General features: G+C 40.4%; 1 protein-coding gene across 4 annotated transcripts in view; it reads left to right on the top strand.

Moving 5' to 3' along the window:
• Positions 1-20,065, top strand: part of LOC134352539 (intermembrane lipid transfer protein VPS13B-like) — a 1,085,891-nt gene that overhangs the window by 149,327 nt on the left and 916,499 nt on the right. For all 4 annotated transcript variants that reach the window (XM_063059809.1, XM_063059800.1, XM_063059806.1 and 1 more), the window contains exon 8: positions 14,134-14,408. In XM_063059809.1, the coding sequence (XP_062915879.1) occupies positions 14,134-14,408 (275 nt within the window). The remainder of the gene's footprint in view (positions 1-14,133; positions 14,409-20,065) is intronic.

Here is a 20,065-nt window from a genome sequence, read left to right as displayed (position 1 = left end):
AGAAGAGGGTCCCCAATGATTAATGACACCTCTTTGAGGTACAACAAACAAGGGAGGGGGACACGTCTTATGAGACAGTTGGAGACCCCAAGCGATCAGGTTTTAGGACTGGGCGCCTTTTGCTATTTAGATTATGAGGACACGCAGTCTTCTTTTACTGTCATTTAGTTACAATGTTACTCCAGAATGATATCACAGAAACACAAGACAAATCAAGACTGAAAAACTGACAAAAACCACATAATTATAACATATAGTTACAACAGTGCAAAGCAATACCATAATTTGATAAAGAGCAGACCATGGGCACGGTAAAAAAAGTCCATTCTTAACTGATCCACCTCAGCCGTCTGATTGGCCCCTCTCTGCTGTAAGCAATTTAACTGCCTCTCTAGGCAAAAGATGCAGGCAGAAAGCTTTTCCCCCTTCTCCTGACACATGTTCTGAAACCCCGTCATGAGCTCCATTGGGCTTCCCGTCACATCAAATACCATTTCTAGTGCTCGCATGTAGGCCACAGAAGTGGCGGGGGGGGGGGGTTCTGCGCCTTAACGGCTCTCACTATGTCAGCAGCCCACTCCCTCAAACTCTCAGCCAGTCACTATCATTTTACGTCATCAGAGCACTACCACTCATCTAACAACTGAGAGGTCTGCTCTGCCCATATCTCATTCTCCTCTTCCCCTTTAGGGGTGGGCTTCATTCCTGAGAACAGGCAGAGCCTATAACAGTTGGTACTTTGAACCTGGGCATTTTTTTCCCCATTTATTTGCCAGAGAGGTAAGGGCTGATACTAACTCAGAATTTTTACTCTTCACTGGGGGACTCATTAGACTTTCCAAATCAGACCACTCCTTCTCCTCGCTCCGCAGAACCAAGAGAACCCTGTCTTTGAATTCTCACCCTCCAGCTACAGGAAACTCAATTTGTGATTTGGACCGCTCCTCTATACTCTCCTCCTCCCAGAAAGTATGGACAGTCCATAGCACCCCCTCTCCTAGGGCCCCAATAGTACTAAGCAGTTCCACTGCCGTTATGTCAGCACTAGTCAGAACTAGAAGAAAGTCTTTGCCTGCCATCTTATCAAATCTCTGCCCCACAATTGTAACCTTTCCTATGGCTTTAACAGTACTTAAAAGTGGAATTAACAACTCATCAGAAGTATGAATATCTACCCCACTCAACACGATCGCATTCATTACCAGTAACCCCGTGGATTCACACCACCACTCAACCCCGGCAGCATCCATACCCACGTGTCATAATCACTTTACCGGTCAATGGTTTAGCACAGACTTAAACACACAACCCAGAGGGTCAGTGCTCAGGGCAATCACACAGCATCCAACGAAATCGATCCTGGACGATACCCCCACAATTGAAACACTCAGGTTCTGTCGGCTGCTCAAGTCCAGGGAAGAAAATCTCTAGTCCCGCCGAATGTGTGAGATTGAGATGTAAACTCACCTGAAACCCCCTGTTTGGGTGGATGCTATGTGATTTGTTACCCTGTTACAAATCAGTACCATGAACTAACAGACTGTACACCATACACAAGTAAATGATTTAGCTTTATAGCTCTTAATTTGACTAAAGGGTTAGTAAAGAAAAAGCAAAAAAAGAAGAGGGCGCATTTTAATGAAACAGTTTAATGTGCACAAGTTGGAGATCGTAGTTTCCCCTTCGCCGATCCTCCTTCGATCTCCCCAACCTTTGTCGGATTATGGCACTGCTCTGGCTGGAGTGCTACGACCTCTCCACTCTGGCGTCTTCTCCCTTCATCTCCCGCTGAGCAAAGACCCAGATCACCCCTGTGTGAGGCACACGGCATTCCCTTCATTGGACGGCTCACATTCCAAAGCACCTGTTATCTCTAACCATAATCTAAACACTGCTTCTGCAGAAAGACCATTACATTAGCAGTGAAACCTTTCCCAGGGTGTTACATGTTATCAGTCATTCCATGGTTCAGTTTAAAGTCAGAGAATGTGTATGGTATAGAACCTGTAATCCAAGCTCTCTGCAGGCATCCATGAAACAGAGAAAAAAAATCCAAGCAATAAATGACAGAAAAAATGTAAGAAACCCACAGACCCCTGCCCCCTCCCATGCACAGTAAAGTATTAAGTTTCCCCTCCCCCCATTTGCTCCAGCAAAGAAGCATCAGCCCCCCACCCCACACCAAGCAATAACAAACCCCCAAAGACCTTGATCTATAGACCATTAAAAACTACTGTACATCCCAACTTCGACATCTCAACGGGCCCTCCCCTCTCACTAACAAGAGGGATATTGCTCCTGCCACAGCAAGGGGAGAAACAACAGCTCATTGTTTCGATGTTGCAGTCTGCAGCGTCATTTATTTCCAGTTCCCGGAATCCAGAATCAAGAGTTTCTCCCTCTCCCTCCCCCCTCACCCTCCTGCTCTAATGGAAACAGGCGACGAGATGACACCCCAGTGTCCCACCACCCCAACCCCCAGGCCACGGACAGATACCGATTCGCGGAGAATGCAGAGGTAGCCGGGAGGCACACAGCACATCTTTAAGAAAAAAGCCAAAACAAGCATGCTAATTAATTAGGTGCCGCCCGTAATTGTCGGCCCAGATCAGAGACGACGCAATCGGAAATCAGCACTGATCTGGGCCGACAATTACGGGCAGCACCTAATTAATTAGCATGTTTGTTTCGGCTTTTTTCTTAAAGATGTGCTGTGTACCTCCCGGCTACTGCTGGACCCCTGTGTTCTTCGTGGCAATGTATCGCTCAGCGGCCTGGAGGGTGGGGGGCCACTGCACCACCCAAACTCCGACGACTCAGTCTAACACACCATCATCAGTGTGCTCGGCGCTGAACCAATTCCGATAAGTGATACTACACTGTACATACATTATTTCTACTTTATATTGGCTGTGTATTTTTACGTGTTATTTGGTATGATTTGGCAGCTTCATAGCTTAAAGGTTACTGGAGAGAGTGTTTTTGCCAACAGCACTTGTGTGAGATTTTCTGCCAACGGCGCTTGCATGAGATTTTTGCTCCGGAGAACAGTTCAGTAATGATTGTGGAAAAGTATTTCTACTTTATATAGGCTGTGTATTTATCATATCATTCCTGGTTTTACTATATGTTACTGTTATTTTAGGTTTTATGTGTTATTTGGCATGATTTGGTAGGTTATTTTTGGGTCTGCGAACGCTCACAAAATTTTCCCATATAAATAAATGGTAATTGCTTCTTCGCTTTACGACATTTCGGCTCACGAACCGTTTCATAGGAACGCTGTACCTTCGGATGGCGGAGGAAGATATGAGCTGTGTGTTTAATATTAAATTTGTTAGATAAACCCTTTTAGAAACGAAATTGAGTGTATTAGCCACTTATAAGTGACATAATTGACTTATCACCTATATTCTAGTCATGATTAATACACTCCACCACCTCCCCCCAACCCCGGTCGGCCGGTCCGCAAGAATATTGTCAATATTAAACCAGTCTGCAGTGCAAAAAAGGTTGGGGACCCCTGCGAAGTAGACTTATCAGTTTTCTCTGTGGGTGGGCTTTACAGTCGACCTCAAAAGTAATGACAGTATTGCTTGCTGCACTGTCTGCAACAGTGACTTTTCTATTGCCCAAGGTGAGTTAAAATGTAAAAGACTTGTTGAGGTGAGTTTAACAGGTGTCATTCATTAATTAGCATAGCTAACGTTATTTAAACTAGCTGGCTGGCTGCGAAGGAGCTATGCTCTTGATGTCCCATGTGATGAGGCCAAACTCCCTGCAGACTTGCTTAAAGTTGTAATAGAGTAAATATGATCATATAATATAATGTAAGTACATATTATAATGTCACATTTTCTGCATATACCCAACTTGTTTACAGATTAGACAAACTCACAAAATGAAGTATTGTATACACCCTTGGAGGTTGACCGGGGGTGGGGGAGGAGGGAATATGGGGTTGCGGGGGCCTCAAATGGTAGTGCTGCCTCCCTGAAATTAGTTTTTGCAGGGTGAGTGGGGGTGTGTGTGTGTGTGTGTGTCTGAGAGAGAGAGAATGAGAGAATGAAAGAATGAATACATCTGACAACCGTGCCCTGAGTATGCCCGTAAGAAAACAAATTTCAGGGTTTTATATGGTGGCATATATGTACTTTCATAACAAATGTACTTTGAACTTTGAGTTTCCCCTGCCTGAACAACATTAGTGAAATAGATGGATTTTAATAATAAATCAATGGAATGTAACAAGTGAATGCCATTACACTTTTGAGGGTATATGACTGTAAATTATCATAGCTTTTAATGAATTTTTCTGAACTATTTCTTGGGAATCAATGTATTTTCAGCTTGTACAGTTCTGGTTCTGCTCCGTCATGGAATCTTAATTTGGCCCAATAAAATATTCTTCCTAAATTCCACTGTTACTAGAAAAACTGATGAAGATGTTACTGCACTGAATTACTTGGAAAATATGAGTTAATTAGGTTTGCCGTGATTTTTCATTAAATTCCAGATTATTAACAGCGTTTAAATTGCACATTGGCCACAGTGGAATTTAAACTTGGCTCCAGGTAATTCCCTCAGTAACTTCACCTTTGTTCTTCATAGTTGACACAGACATCGTGGGCTGAAGGGCCTATTCCTATTCTTTGTACTCTGTACCCAGTGTGTGGCTATGTCTATCTCCACAGGAGGGATCTTTCAGAATCTGCTTTAAGTTTCATTTGTCTACTGTTAAAGATTGTGAAATATGCCAAAATAATGTAATTCTTTTCCATGTTCTAGGGTGTTTTACAGTTCATTTGTTTTGGTATTTTGCAAAGTTGAGTTTATTTCCCCCTCACCCTCCCCCCTCCCTCTCTCACCCTCCCCCCTCCCTCTCTCACCCTCCTTCTCTCACCCTCCCTCTCAACCCCTCCCCCATTCCCACCTCTCTTCCCTTACCTTGGTTGTTTTGTGGTTGTTTCCTAGTGTTGCATTGATAGTGTTTGACAGCCATTTTGAACATTGTTAATTGTTAGGAACTGCTTTTAAGCAGCATAGCTGTTGACTTCTGCTTTTGGAACAGATGCATTATGAAGAAAGATTGAACAAATGCTTTTCTCCAAGGAGTGAGAAATTGAGGTGACTTTATAAAGGTTTATAAGATGATAAGAGGCATAGATAAAGTGGATAGCCAGCACCTTTTTCCCAGAGTTGGAATGACTAATACCAGAGGACATCTTTTTAAGGTGAGTTGAGGAAAGTTCTGGGGAGATGTCAGAGGCAAGTTTTTTACACAGAGTGGTAGGTGCCTGGAACAAACTGCCAGGGGTGGTGTGAGAGACTGATACATTAAGGACATTTAAGATACTCTTAAATTTTTAAGCACAAAGATGTAAGAAAAATGGAGGGTTATTAGCTGTGTAGGACAAAAGATTAGATTGTTCTTGGAGTAGATTAAAAGGGAGGCAAAACATCGTGGGCTGAAGAGCCCATATAGTGCTCTACTGTTCTATATTCTATGTGTAGTCTTTCATTTGTGCAGGATTTTTATTTTGAACAAGAATTATTTCTGGGAATTCCTTGTTTGATTCACGCTGTCATGTGAACAATATCCTTACCACTTGCCCATACTGGTTATTTTTTATGTTTGAATATTTTAGCCATATTCTAAGTATTAACTGTTACTATCCATTGTGGGTTATATCTTCCATTTTCTGCTGTGTAGGCTCATATGTGAAAGACTTCTTATCTCTTAACTGCAGATTTCACATGTTGATTTTGTTCAACGGCAGACTTAAGTGCAAGCTCCCATTAACTTCAACTTCACTTTTTGGCTAACTTTGCCATATCTCCCTTTGCTATGATTATCATTTGTACATGCTTGTTATCTTCCCTTGAGAATTAGCAACCTCTACTTCCACAGTATTTTGTGTGTGTGTGCGTGTGTGTGTGTATGCGCACACGCGCCAGCTCCATCATGGACACTAGCTTCTCCAGCCTCCAGGACACCTTCAAAAGGTGATGCCTGAAAAAGGCGGCATCCATCATTCAGGACCCCTATCACCCAAGCATGCCCTTGTCTCATTGCTACCATCAATGAGTTGCTACAGGAACCTGAAAGCACACATTCAGTGTTTCAGAAACAGCTTCTTCCCCTCTGCCATTAGATTCTTGAATGGCGAATGAACCCATGAACACTACCCCTGTATTTTTTCCTCTCTTTTTGCACTACTTACTTGATAATTTTCAAATGTTTCTACTTATTATAATTTATAGTGTTTATTATTATGTGTTGCAATGTACTGTTGCTGCAAAACAACACATTTCCCGACATATGTCATATGCTATTAAACCTGATTCTGATTTTGTGTGCGCACGTGTGTGTGTATGCGTGTGCGTGCGTGCGGATGTGCAGTATTAGTATGCATGTTGCTCTTTCTGTATATACTCACTAACCAGTGGCGCCTTTCAAATGCATATTATTGATAATTGAATTTTCTTTTTCTATAGAGAATACAGATGGTATTTTGAGTATGTAAATAGAGTTAAAATTTTACAACTGTATTGATGTACTAAGAAAGCATATGTGGAATTAGTTATGTAATTTATTGAATTTCTAAATACATGATTAATATATTATTACTAGCATTATTTCTATCACAACAAATTTATAGTCATCACAGCATGACTTTCTGTCTATAAATTTGTACTGATACAATTTTTTTGATGAAAATTTACAAAATTTTGTGTGCACTCTGGGGGCATGAGATTGGTTGCTGGGAGCACGATATCCTGCTTTTAAGTCCCTTTAATGATGCTTGATTTTCCTCTTTGGAACTTGCCCTGTTTTGACAAAATTGTTTGCAAGAATGACAAAGTTTTGGGGAATGTCTTTGGGGATTATGAATTTATGATTTTTCCTTCATTAAGAGCTACTGTTTCTTCAGGAGACACAGGAGACTTTAGTTGCTGATATCTTGAGCAAAGAATATGACCAGCTGGCAGAATTCAGTGGGTCAGGCTATTTCCCTCCACAGATGCTGCCCGACCCACTGAGGTTCTCCAGCAGTTAGTTTTTCACTGTTTCTGCACTATTGTTGAAAGAAACACATTATAATTCCATCTTGAAAAACTGGTTATTAGATTGTAAATTCAGAATCAGAATCAGGTTTAATATCACTGCCATGTGTTGTGAAGTTTGTTCAATTCAAAACATTATTTTGTAACGATAAAAGATTTAAATAATTTGGATGCAAATATTAATTTCAAAGAGAAACAAAATTAATGGGTGATATCTTGGTTTTGTGATGGCTAAACAATTCCTCTGAACTTGTGTTTATTTCCGTCTTTCAAGTATAAAACATGTCATGGTGGAATATATCTTGCATATACTTCATAAACATATGAACGAATCAATATATTTCTGTCCCAAAGTGGCAAAAACTTGGTCAAGGGAGGGTATAGGGAATACAGTAAATGTTAATCATGGGACCAGTTTTGGTTTATGCCACCTTAGGAACATTTACTTAATGGCCGTTCATTTGTACATGTGTGTATTTCTGCCAAATACTAATTGACCACATCTAGGAATCTGCCACTATTCTCTCACTTAACCTGGGAATAAGATACTTGTATGAAGTCTCCTGTGGTTAGACCCATTTTATAAAGTATGGTTCTCATTTTCTTTGGCAATTGTAAACTTTGTGGGGGTTGGAGGGGGGAAGGATTAGTCAATTGTTTTGGGAATTTGTTCAAATCTGTCATGGTGACAGATAATTTAAGTGAAGACCATTAAAAAGAGAAAAATATAAATGTTAGACTTTTCAGTACTGGCAGTGTCAATAATTGAGGAACACAAGATGGATTACTGTGCCTATTTGTTGAAGTTGTCTAACTGTACTGCTAAGTTTCATTTATACTTATCTACCAGTAATTAAAAGTCATGTAGTGTTGTTTACTCAGCCATTAATCTGCATTTTGTTGTAAGCAATGAACATATAACGTTCATCTTTAGTAAGACTTACAACTCGCCATAGTTAGATCTTATGCAGTACTTTATACTTTATTGTCGCCAAACAATTGATACTAGAGCGTACAATCATCACAGCGATATTTGATTCTGCACTTTGCGCTCCATGGAGTACAAATCAAAACTAAATATTAAAAATTTAAATTATAAATCATAAATAGAAAATAGAAAATGGAAAGTAAGGTAGTGCAAAAAAAAAACGAGAGGCAGGTCCGGATATTTGGAGGGTATGGCCCTGATCCGGGTCAGGATCCGTTCAGCAGTCTTATCACAGTTGGAAAGAAGCTGTTCCCAAATCTGGCCGTACGAGTCTTCAAGCTCCTGAGCCTTCTCCCAGAGGGAAGAGGGACGAAAAGTGTGTTGGCTGGGTGGGTCGTGTCCTTGATTATCCTGGCAGCACTGATCCGACAGCATGCAGTGTAAAGTGAGTCCAAGGATGGAAGATTGGTTTGTGTGATGTGCTGGGCTGTGTTCACATCAGGTCATTGAAGTTTGGAAGCAACCCCAGTATTTTCTGAAAAGGAATTAGGACCTGTACCAGGGACCAAGGTCAGTGTTTCTTTTCAACCAATGGAGATAGAAATTTTTTTGCTGAGGCACAAAGATACTTATTTTGATCTGAAGGCAAATACTTTAATCAAGAGAAGGAAAGAAAAATGAGAATTAACAAAGGGAGGCAATAGAGACAGCAAATGTAAAAGAAACTTTTTCTAAATCTCAACAGTAACTAAAATTAGAAAGAATGAAAAGGTGCAAATTTCTTCGCAGTTATGTATATAGAACACCTGCAATAGATTGTAAAATCTCACCATTTAGTCATAGAATATGGGCTTGCAGGAGTAGCTTGTATTTCCCACAGTAAAGTTCAAAGTAAATTTATTATCAAAATATGCAATGTTATCATATTGCTGCTGTTTACTTTGATCCTTCTGCTGATCTTCCATGGTGTTGGATAGAACACTTGTGGATTTAGGCTCAATGCTAGTGAAGGAATGGGGGCACCTTTACAAGTTAGAATGATGTATGATCCAGAGGAGAACTTGTGGTTGGTACTGTAGATGTAATGAGTGGGGGAAGAAATACCGGGGACCAGCGAAGGTGGTATATTCAGTTATCTAGAAGGCAGTCAGTAAGGCACACAAACAATTACACTCCAAGATAAGAACTAATATAGTGTTACCAAGGTATTGGTGACACTATATAGCATAGATAGAAGAATGTAAAGCTGATGGAAAACAGAGTTGGGATTGAATTAATGAGAGTGCCACAGGAATCAGTGTTAGATTCTTAAACATATGCCATGCATTCATGAGTTAGTTCAAGGGTTCCCAGCCTGGGGTCCACAAACCCCTTGCTTAACGGTATTGGTCAATGCATAAAAAGTTTGGAACCTCCCTCTGTACTCATGACTATGTGGCAAGACATAGATCAAATGCCATCGAAAATTTGCTGATGATACAACCGTTGTTGGCAGAATCTCAGATGGAGGCAAAAGGGTGTACAGCTGCGAGATATACCAGCTTGTTGAGCAACAACCTTGCACTCAACATCAGCCAGACCAAAGAGCTGATTGTGGACTTCAGAAAGAGTAGGACAAAGCAACACAAACCAATCCTGTTGAAGGGATCAGAAGTGGAAACAGTGAGCAATTTCAAGTTCCAGGGTGTCAAGATCTCTGAAGATCTAACCTGGTCCCAACATATCTATACAACTATAAAGAAGGCAAGGCAGTGACTGTATTTTATTAGGAGTTTGAGGAGATTTGGTTTGTCACCTAAAACAGTCGAAAACTTTTACAGATGTAGCATGGAGAGCATTTTGATAATCTGCATCACTGTATGGAAGGGGGTGGGGAGGGGTGGTGGGGCTACTGCACAGGATTGAAAGAAACTACAAAAAGTTGTAAAATTACACAGCTCCATCTTGGGTACTGGCCTCCATGGTATCCAAGACATCTTCAAGGAGCAGTCCCTCAGAAAGGCAGCATCTATTATTAAGGATCCCTATAACCCAGGACATGCCCTTATCTCATTGTTATCTCATTGAGGCCTGAAGGCACATACTCAGCGATTCAGGAACAGCGTCTTTCCCTCTATTATCTGGTTCCTAAATAGACGTTGAGGCCATGAACATTACCTTATTTTTATTTCTGTTTTTGCACAATTTTTAATTTAACTATTTAATACATATCTGTTTATTTATTTTATATTATAATGTATTGCATTGTACGCTGCCATTAAGTTAACAAATTTCACAACTTGTGCCGATGATGTTAAACCTGTTTCTGATTTTGATTTAGGTGAAGGAATCAAGTAAATTTGTTGAAGGTAAACAAATGGATTGGAAATCCAGGGGAATCCAGATTAGGTGGTATAGTTTCAGAATACGGAATCACCCATTTAAGATTGAGATGAAGAGTCATAAATTTTCGGAGTTGTTGAGAAAATGAATTGCCTCAGATTAATTTTCCTGCCTGTCTGACAGTGTTGGGATACTGTGCACAAATCACAAGCCCCCAACCTACCCTCAGTCTCTGAATTTCAAATTTCAGGGAATCAGGATCCACAGAGAAAAATCTAAATCCACCTCATCACCTGCCTGAATAGTAACTCATATTTCTGAAATTATGTCCCTTAGTTTGAGAAATCCCTTCAAGGGAAAGCTTGATATCCACCTGTTCATCCTCTCAGAACATTGTATGTTTAATATTGTCATTCTCTTTGTACTGTACTCTGAGTATAGGTATAACCTGTATATCAATCTTTTCATTTTAAGATTCAAACTAGCTGATCTTCTCTGCATTGCTTCCAGTGCAAATATACCCCTTCCTAAATATGTTGGCCAAAATTATTTGGAGTTCTTTCGTTAGCCTCACTAAAATAACTATAAATTTAAATCTTGCATTCTTTTATCATCCTCATTTTGAATGCTAGCATTCATCCCTGCAAGTGGTACAAGTGCTACACCTGCCCATTCACCTCTTTCCTCACCAAATAGTCCTTCCAGGTGAGGCAACACTTCACCTGCAAGTCTGTTGGGGTAATCTGCTGTATCCAGTGTTTCCAATGCGTTCTGCTCTACATCGATGATACCTTTCATAGATTGGGCGATGGCTTTCTTGAGCACTTTGGCGCCATCTGCAACAGAGAAGATTTCCCAGTGGCCAACCAGTTTAATTCTACTCCCATTCCTATTCAGAATATTTCTATTCTCCTCTATGCCATGATGAGGCCACCCTCAATTTGGAGGAGCAATTCTGTGTGGGTAACCTCCATCTAACGACATGAACATCGATTTCTCCAGTTTCTGGTAATTTCTCTTCCTTCTCACCTTTTCCATTCTACATTCTGACTCTCTTCTTACCCCTTCTCTTCTCATCTGCCTATCTTCTTTTGGTCCCCCTCTTCCTTCCCTTTCCCCTACCCACCTGCCTTCCCTCTCATCTGGCTTCAACTATAAACTTTCCAGCTTGTACACCTTCCCCTCACCCCACCATCTTATTCTGGCTTCTTTTCCAGTCTTGATGAAGGGTCTTGGCCCAAAACTCGAATCTTTATTCCTCTCCATATATGCTGCCTGACCTGCTGAGTACCTCCAGCATTTTGTGCATGTAATTTTCTATTTGACTTCCAGATTGCTCCACCTGTATATGAACCCTTTGTACTACATGCAATGTGGCTGACTTTTCTTCCTTTTCCTTATGTTCTTGCATTCTTATGATCTTGTATGCCTGATGTTGTTACCCTTGTTGTTAGTGAATGTGGGTTTGGCAGATGCTGTCATAGTGCCTCATTGCAGGATATTTAGGAGGTAACACACACATCGCTCCCACATTGTATAAGACAACTCGTCCGTAGAGACCGTTAAGAGCACCAAATTTCTTGGTGTTCACCTTGGTGGAGAATCTCACCTGGTCCCTCAACACTAGCTTCATAGCCAAGAAAGCCCAACAGCGTCTCTACTTTCTGCGAAGGCTGTGAAAAGTCCATCTCCCACCCCTCATCCTCACCACATTCTACAGAGGTTGTATTGAGAGCATCCTGAGCAACTGCATCACTGCCTGGTTTGGAAATTGCACCATCTCGGATCACAAGACCCTGCAGCGGATAGTGAGGTCAGCTGAGAAGATCATCGGGGTCTCTCTTCCTGCCATCACAGACTTTTACACCACATGCTGCATCTGTAAAGCAACCAGCATTATGAAGGACCCTATGCACCCCTCATACAAACTCTTCTCCCTCCTGCCATCTGGCAAAAGGCACCAAAGTATTCAGGCTTTCACGACCAGACTATGTCACAGTTTCTTCCCCCAAGCCATCAGACTTGTCAATACCCAGAGCCTGGACTGACAACAACCTCCTGCCCTCTACTGTGCCTATTGTCTTGTTTATTATTTATTGTAATGCCTGCACTATTTTGTGCACTTTATGCAGTCCTGATTAGGTCTGTAGTCTAGTGTAGTTTTTGTGTTGGTTTTTACGTAGTTCAGTGTAGTTTTTGTATTGTTTCATGTAGCACCATTGTCCTGAAAAACGTTGTCTTGTTTTTATTGTGTACTGTTCCAGCAGTTATGGTCGAAATGACAATAAAAAGTGACTTGACTTGGCTGGACTTGAGATGGAGATGAATGAGTATTTAGAATAATGAATGGGGTATCTGTCGTTCAAGCAGCTGCTTTGTCCTGGATGTGGTTGATATCGAACAATTTTAGAGCTGCATTTATCCAGGCAACTTGAAAATATTGTTTCTTTGGCATGAAGTTAGTGCCTCAACATTGAGTGACAGAAGATGTATTGTAACATCCTGTAATCAGTTTGAGAATTTATTTTGTTTTATTCAAAAGTTTTTGAAAGAAATTGGAGATCGAGTTCTAAAGTTTGAGTGCATTGGTGACTTCAGTTGTTCAAGAACTGTTTTCTGTTCTAAGCTGTTCCTGTTCAGTCACATGTGATTACTCACGCTTCATGGCTCTGCTTTCTTTGTTGACAGCCAAGAGCTGTTACCAAGAATAGATTTATTTTTCAGTCTATCACCTCTTTATTTTGATTTATATTATGTTAAAAATTTCTTCTACTGAGCCACTTGTGAGCCTTAAGGATTTTAAAAATGTGAAACGTTGGAAACTTTGCTGAAATTCAAGCATTTTGCTAATGGAAATTCATCTTTATTAAATATTATAAATTGGCAGGCTCACTTGGAGTGCATTAATAAATTAATTTTAATCTTTTGCAATATTAATATACATCAAGAACATCTACAGGGAGAATGTGCATCTTTTTTTTCAATCTGTTGATTTGAAGAATTGGAAACGTGATCTGTCATGGTTTTGAGTGAAATAGAATGTGAAGTCAGTGATAATGAGATTAGTGCTGATGGTAAAGAATGTAAATGGCACTGCATGGGATTAGGGATGAACATAATTGCTGGTCATGCAGAAAGAGGGTGATACCCCTCTCTTGATGATATCTCTTTTCTTTTCCTTGGGATGGCTTTACTTGGTCAAGGATTTGTATTTCCAGAAAGCAACAGGAATACTGTGCACGGCCAGTGCTGTAAAAAACCATTTTGCCCTGCGTATGTTGGATTCTAAACTTCTCAGAATACAACTTTCAGTCCTTTTCCACTTTCCCAACATCTAACCTCATGGTTGATAAGGATGCTTTTTTCCTTTTTACTTTATAGTCTGGTGCTGCTTCCATAGTAATTGAAGCAAAAAACCACGCAAATGCTGGAATGTGAAACTGAAACAAAAAAAAAACACTCGGTGAGTCAGACAGCAGTCGTGGAGGAAGAAATACTTTTTTGAGTCAATAATCATTTACTTGCACTAGAATAATGAGAATATAAATCTAATTTAAATTGTTGGGAGAAGGTTGGACAGGGAATGTTCATGTTAGTGTTTGTCCCAGCAACTTAAATATTTTGGTGCACTCATTTAAAACAAGAAAAGAAACTAAAGTTCTTGTTGCCTGCAAATTTGAATCAAAAAGGAATGCTGGAATCGACTGCATTTATGGAGTGAGTAAAACCAAGTTAATGTTATTGGTTGATGAAGCTGTCCAGTTGAAGTGTTTTGTCACAGCATTAAATTTCACTGTGTATCTGTGTCTCTCCAGGTGGTGAATCTGAAGCAGGGATTCAAGGGCAACATGGAACCCTGTACCAGAATGCTGATGTTCAACAGTTTTTGCAGCATCAAGATGATGATCAAGGATGGGTGTCTTGGGCATGGTCCCTTGTTCCTGCACTGGTCAGTTATTCTGATGAGGGTGATGGGAACCATGAAGTCGACGAAAATGGCATTAAAGTAAATCATCTGAGATCATTGCCTCCCAAGGATCCAGTGGTCTCTGTTGGATTCTATTGCACCAAAGCAACTGTCACTTTCAAGGTTTGTGAGAACCAGGCAGTAGTAGACAACTATTTGACATAGGTGACCTCCAGTAATTAGATATGCTAATATAGATGGAAATTGCGATTGCTTTACATTAGGCATTAATATTATATTTAGAAGTGTAATGCTGTAGCCTGTTGAAGTCCTTTAAGCTAGGGTGATAATCTCCTGAAGTACCACCAAACTTCTCACTCCTTTTTTTTCATATCGCGGTTGGCAGCAAGATCTTCAGCTTCAGAATTGCTTCTCCTTTCTTCCTGTTGACATTCCTTAAAACCAATATCTACGTGGTCTCATCTTTCTTCCTTTGGCTCAATATCAGTTCAACGGAAAGTAGGTACAATACGCTAAGTATAAGTAATTGCTGACGAACTAAATCAAGGCATTCACGTTATTCACAACTCCTGTTCCCCTGCATTTAAAGCAATGTACTGAAATTCTGAAATCAAAACCATAAGCTGACCATACTCACCAGGTCAGTATAATCGTGTGAAAATTGGTCTCTGATCTTTAGCATTGATTTAAAAAAAAATTGTGTACTTTTACCATTGAAATTTATATGCATATAGAAGACTACCAGGTCAAATACTTAAGACTGGTTAAAACCAACTGTCCTTGGATCATTTGTGTAGTGTATGTAGAATGACATTGGTATTAAATTGGCATCATGCACTTGCCTATGTTATTAGAGTTCAGTGCGAGAAAACTAACTAAACCTGCAGAGGGAAAAAGGAGTTATAATGGCTGTGTTTTTGGGGAGGCTTAGGGAATAGATGCTCATTTAATTATTTTGCAAATTCTTTGCAGACATGCATTAATCAAAAGTCAAAAGCATTCTCTATTTTAAAATATGGTTAATAATTTGATTTGGTGTTCATGCAGTTGATTAGTAAAAATATTGATGAAGCATAACAAAAACAGAACACTTAGGAAACTCTCAGCAAGTTAGGCTGCTTTTGTCGAAAAGTGTAATAGCTTTGTCAGAACTTGGAAAGAGAAAAAACAAGTCAGTTTTCTGTTGTAGAAATATCTTTTGCTGGGATGAATCTAAAGGAGTTCATGTGGCAGTTACATTTAGATTATGCCTCCTTTATTTGCATTACTTCCTACAAAATGAAACCCAATATCATGAATGGCAGAGATGCTTCACTACCAGACAAGCTTCTATGGCCTTCTATGCCCGGTTTGAAAGGGAGACTATAACTACTGCTGTGAAGATCCCCGCTGCACACAGTGACCCCGTGAACTCTTTCTCAGAGGCCAATGTCAGGCTGTCTTTCAGGAGGGTGAATCCTCACAAGGTGGCAGGCCCCAATGGAGTTACCTGGTAAGCCTCTGCAAACTTGTGCTAACCAACTGGCAGGTATATCAAGGACATTTTCAACCTCTCACTGCTACGTTTGGAAGTTCCCAGCTGCGTCAAAAAGGGCAGCAATTATATCAGTGCCCAAGAACAGTAGCGTAAGCTGCCTCAATGACTATTGTCCCGTAGCACTCATATCTATAGTGATAAAATGCTTTGAGAGGTTGGTCATGACTAGACTCCAGCCTCAGCAAGGACCTGGACCCACTGTAATTTGCCTATTGCCACAAGAGGTCGACAACAGTCGCAACCTCAATGGCACTTCACGTGGCGTTAGGTCACCTGGATAATACAAACACCTATGTCTGGATACTGTTCATTGACTACTGCTCAGCATTTTACACCATCATACCTAAAGTCCTGATTGATCCGCTATGGAACTTGGGCCTCTGTACCTCCCTCTGTATTTGGATCCTTGAGTTCCTAACTGGAAGACACAATCTGTATGGATTGGTAATAACATATTCTCCTTGCTGACGATCAACACTGGCGCACCTCAGGGGTGTGTGCTTAGCCCACTGCTCTACTCTCTATATACCCATGACTGTGTGGCTAGGCATAGCTCAAATGCCATCTATAAGTTTGCTAATGATACCACCATTGTTGGCAGAATCTCAGATGGCGACGAGAGGGCGTACAACAGCAAGATATGCTAGCTAGATGAGTGGTGTCACAGCAGCAACCTTGCAGTCAGCAGCAGTAAGACCAAAGAGCTGATTGTGGACTTCAAAAGTGTAGGACAAGGGAACATGAATCAATCCTCATAGAGAGATCAGAAAGGGAGAGAGTGACCAATTTCAAATTCCTGGGTGTCAGGATCTCTGAGGATTTAACTTGGTCTCAACATATCAATGCAGCTATAAAGAAGGCAAGGTAGCGGCTATACTTCGTTAGGAGTTTGAGGAGATTTGGTTTGTCACCTAAAACACTCAAACTTCTACAGATATACTGTGGAGAGCATTCTGAGAAGTTGCATCATTGGGAGGGGCGCTACTGCACAGGATCGAGAGAAGCTACAGAAAGTTGTAAAATTAGTCAGCTCCATCATGGGTACTAACCTCCATCGTATCCAAGACATCCTCAAGAAGCAGTGACCCACAAAGGCAGTGTCCATTATTAGGGACCCCATAACCCAGGACATACTGTCTTCTCATTGCTACCGTCAGGCAGGAGGTATGGAAGCCTGAAGACACAAACTCACTGATTCAGAAGCAGCATCTTCCCCTCTGCCATCTGACATCGAACCCATGAACACTATCTCACTTTTTCATTTTTTCTGTTTTTGGACAATTTAAATTTTAAAAATAAAGATATATGTGTGTGTATATATATATATATATATATATAAATTTAAAAATATACTGTATACAAAGTATACAGTATAATATACAAATCAATTATACTGAAATTGATTTACTTAGTTTTTCTGTGTTGTCATGTATTGCATTGTACTGCTGCTGCAAAGATAACAAATTTCACAACATGTGCTGGTGATATTAAACCTAAATCTGATTCTTATTATGTGTTGCTCATGGCAAGGCTGTAGGACATGTCCTGCTGACCAGGCTGTACTGATAGCAAAAAGAACTGAGTCAATATTAGAGATAGACAATATGAAAAATGAACAGTTTTGCTATTGACAGAAAGAAAGAAAGAAAGCTTTGCAACTAAAACCTATGACAGTCCTTCCAGGTGAGGCGACACTTCACCTGAGTCGGCTGGGGTGATATACTGCATCTGGTGCTCCCGATGCGGCCTTCTATATATTGGCGTGACCCCTGTAGCCACAAGGGCCATATCTAACTTCCTTTTAAACATAGCTAATGAACTGGCCTCAACAGTTTGCTGTGGCAGAGAATTCCACAGATTCACCACTCTCTGTGCCACACATTTTAATTCCACGTCCCATTCCCATTCTGATATGTCTATCCACGGCCCCCTCTACTGTAAATATGAAGCCACACTCAAGTTGGAGGAACAACACCTTATATTCCGTCTGGGTAACCTCCAACCTGATGGCATGAACATTGACGACTTTAACTTCTGCTAATGCCCCCCCGTCCCCCTTGTCCCCCATCCATTATTTATTTATTTATATTCACACATTCTTTTTCTCTCTCTCTCCTTTTTCTCCCTCTGTCCCTCTGACTATACCCCTTGTCCATCCTCTGGGATCTCCCCCCCCCCTTGTCTTTCTCCCTAGGCCTCCTGTCCCATGATCCTCTCATATCCCTTTTGCCAATCAACTGTCCAGCTCTTGGCTCCATCCCTCCCCCTCCTGTCTTCTCCTATCATTTTGGATCTCCCCCTCCCCCTCCCACTTTCAAATCTCTTACTAGCTCTTCTTTCGGTTAGTCCTGACGAAGGGTCTCGGCCCAAAACGTCGACTGTACCTCTTCCTAGAGATGCTGCCTGGCCTGCTGCGTTCAGCAACAACTTGTATGTGTGTTGCTTGAAATTCCAGCATCTGCAGATTTCCTCGTGTTTGCGTTCCTATCCTGATATAGTCTGTCTATATCTCTATAATCTATCTCAATTTAAATTCTTTTTAGATATCTGCTAATTTCGTATCATACTTGCATTTGATTGCTCCAAATTAATGTTATTATTTTTAACAGACAGATCTCTGACCTTTGTAATTTCATATTGAAACCTTTCTCCCTGTTCACCTCTTACTTTTCTTTAGATCCATCACTGAACATACTTGGTCATCTGCCTTCTACATATCTCCTTCTGTAGCTAATATGGTAGCATTCTCATGAAGTACCTTACAGCAAAGGTGAAGCTATTGTTACCATTCCTTTTGTAACAATTTTTTAAATGTTAGAAGTGCATATTCAAGTGGCCTTTCCCTTCCAGTTCTTAAGGGGTCTTGGCCTGAAATGTCAACTGTTTATTCCTTGCTTGCCCTTGCTGAGTTCCTCTAGCATTTATGTGTGCTGCTTAAGATTTCCAGCATCTGCAGGCTTCCTTGTCTTTAAAATGTTTTTGAATTATTTTCTGATTACTTTGGGTGAGAATAATCAATTTCTCAAGAAATTTAAAAGAGGAATACCTTGAAAACAATTAAAATTGTACTTGTCATGGTCTGTGCATTCAAAGCCTTTAATTTTTGGCCCGTTTCTTGTGACAGCACTGTACCTGGTCAGTGCGATAGTGATTGGATAATTCCCCTACCAATCAAATCTTGTTGCTGCTTTGCTACAAATGGCAGATTTATTTCTTATACACAGTTTCAAAGTAACCATTCCTTGCTCACTGCATTTATCTGGTGATATTACCCAAAAATATTGTCTCCTTTCTCATTTGGAAAGATTTTTTGTTTCTCCCATGTTTAGACAGACTTTGTTTTATGAGTAGATTGTCTTTGCACAATCAGCAATTTTTGGTGTCCAGACGTATACTTTGCTTTGTTTTGCTTCCAATTTATTGACTGACAATAAATTGTAGGCCCTTTGTAATTTTTAAATCTTTTTCTGAAGTCTGCAGTTAGTAAAAACAACCAGTGGTTATAAATCAGGGGTGATGGCTGGTATTGTAGGCCTGTTTCTGGTGTGATGTTTTTAAAACTGTTTTACCACGGGAGCCACGGTAGTGTAGCAGTTATTGCAACATGATTACAGCTCAGGGTGTTCCGGAGTTCAGGGTTCAGTTCCCGTGCTGTCTATAAGGAGTCTCTGTATGTCCCACCCTTGGAATGTGTGGGTTTTCCGAGTGCTCTGATTTCCTTTCACAGCCAAAAGATGTACCAGGCAGGTTAATTGGTCATTATAAATTGTCTTACAAAAAGGTTAGGGTTAATCCAGGTTGTAAGGTTGCTGAGGCAGTGGGGCTCTAACAAATGAATAAACAAATTGCAAAAGAAATAAATAAATGAAGTTTCCAGTGAATACAATTTTCTTTTAGAATTCCATTATCTTTTTGCTTGCTTGATTTTGAACTTATGATGAGAAAACAATGTAGTGGATTAGAAACATAACGTAAAGGTCCTCAAAATATTCTCTATGAAACTGTTATAAAGTTCTTGTTATAATGTAAAGGAAGGATGCCTTGGAATAGTGTTCATACCCCTAGGATGACATCTTCTTGCCAATAATGTGCTTCAGAAGTATAATCAGTGTAATAATGTTGGAGCTATGGTATTGTTACGTATCCCGTAACTGGGTTGCCAAACCAGCAGAAATGGATCACTCAGTTGGAGTCTGGATTACTAGAACTAAGAAAGTTTTATTAAAGAAACAAGCAACACAGTACTCTAATCAAAAGGATAATAAATGCAACAGTTCAGCAA

This window comes from Mobula hypostoma, chromosome 1 (assembly GCF_963921235.1).
Source record: "Mobula hypostoma chromosome 1, sMobHyp1.1, whole genome shotgun sequence".
In the NCBI taxonomy this organism is placed as follows: domain Eukaryota; kingdom Metazoa; phylum Chordata; class Chondrichthyes; order Myliobatiformes; family Myliobatidae; genus Mobula; species Mobula hypostoma.
This window is presented reverse-complemented; position numbering and strand designations above follow the sequence as displayed.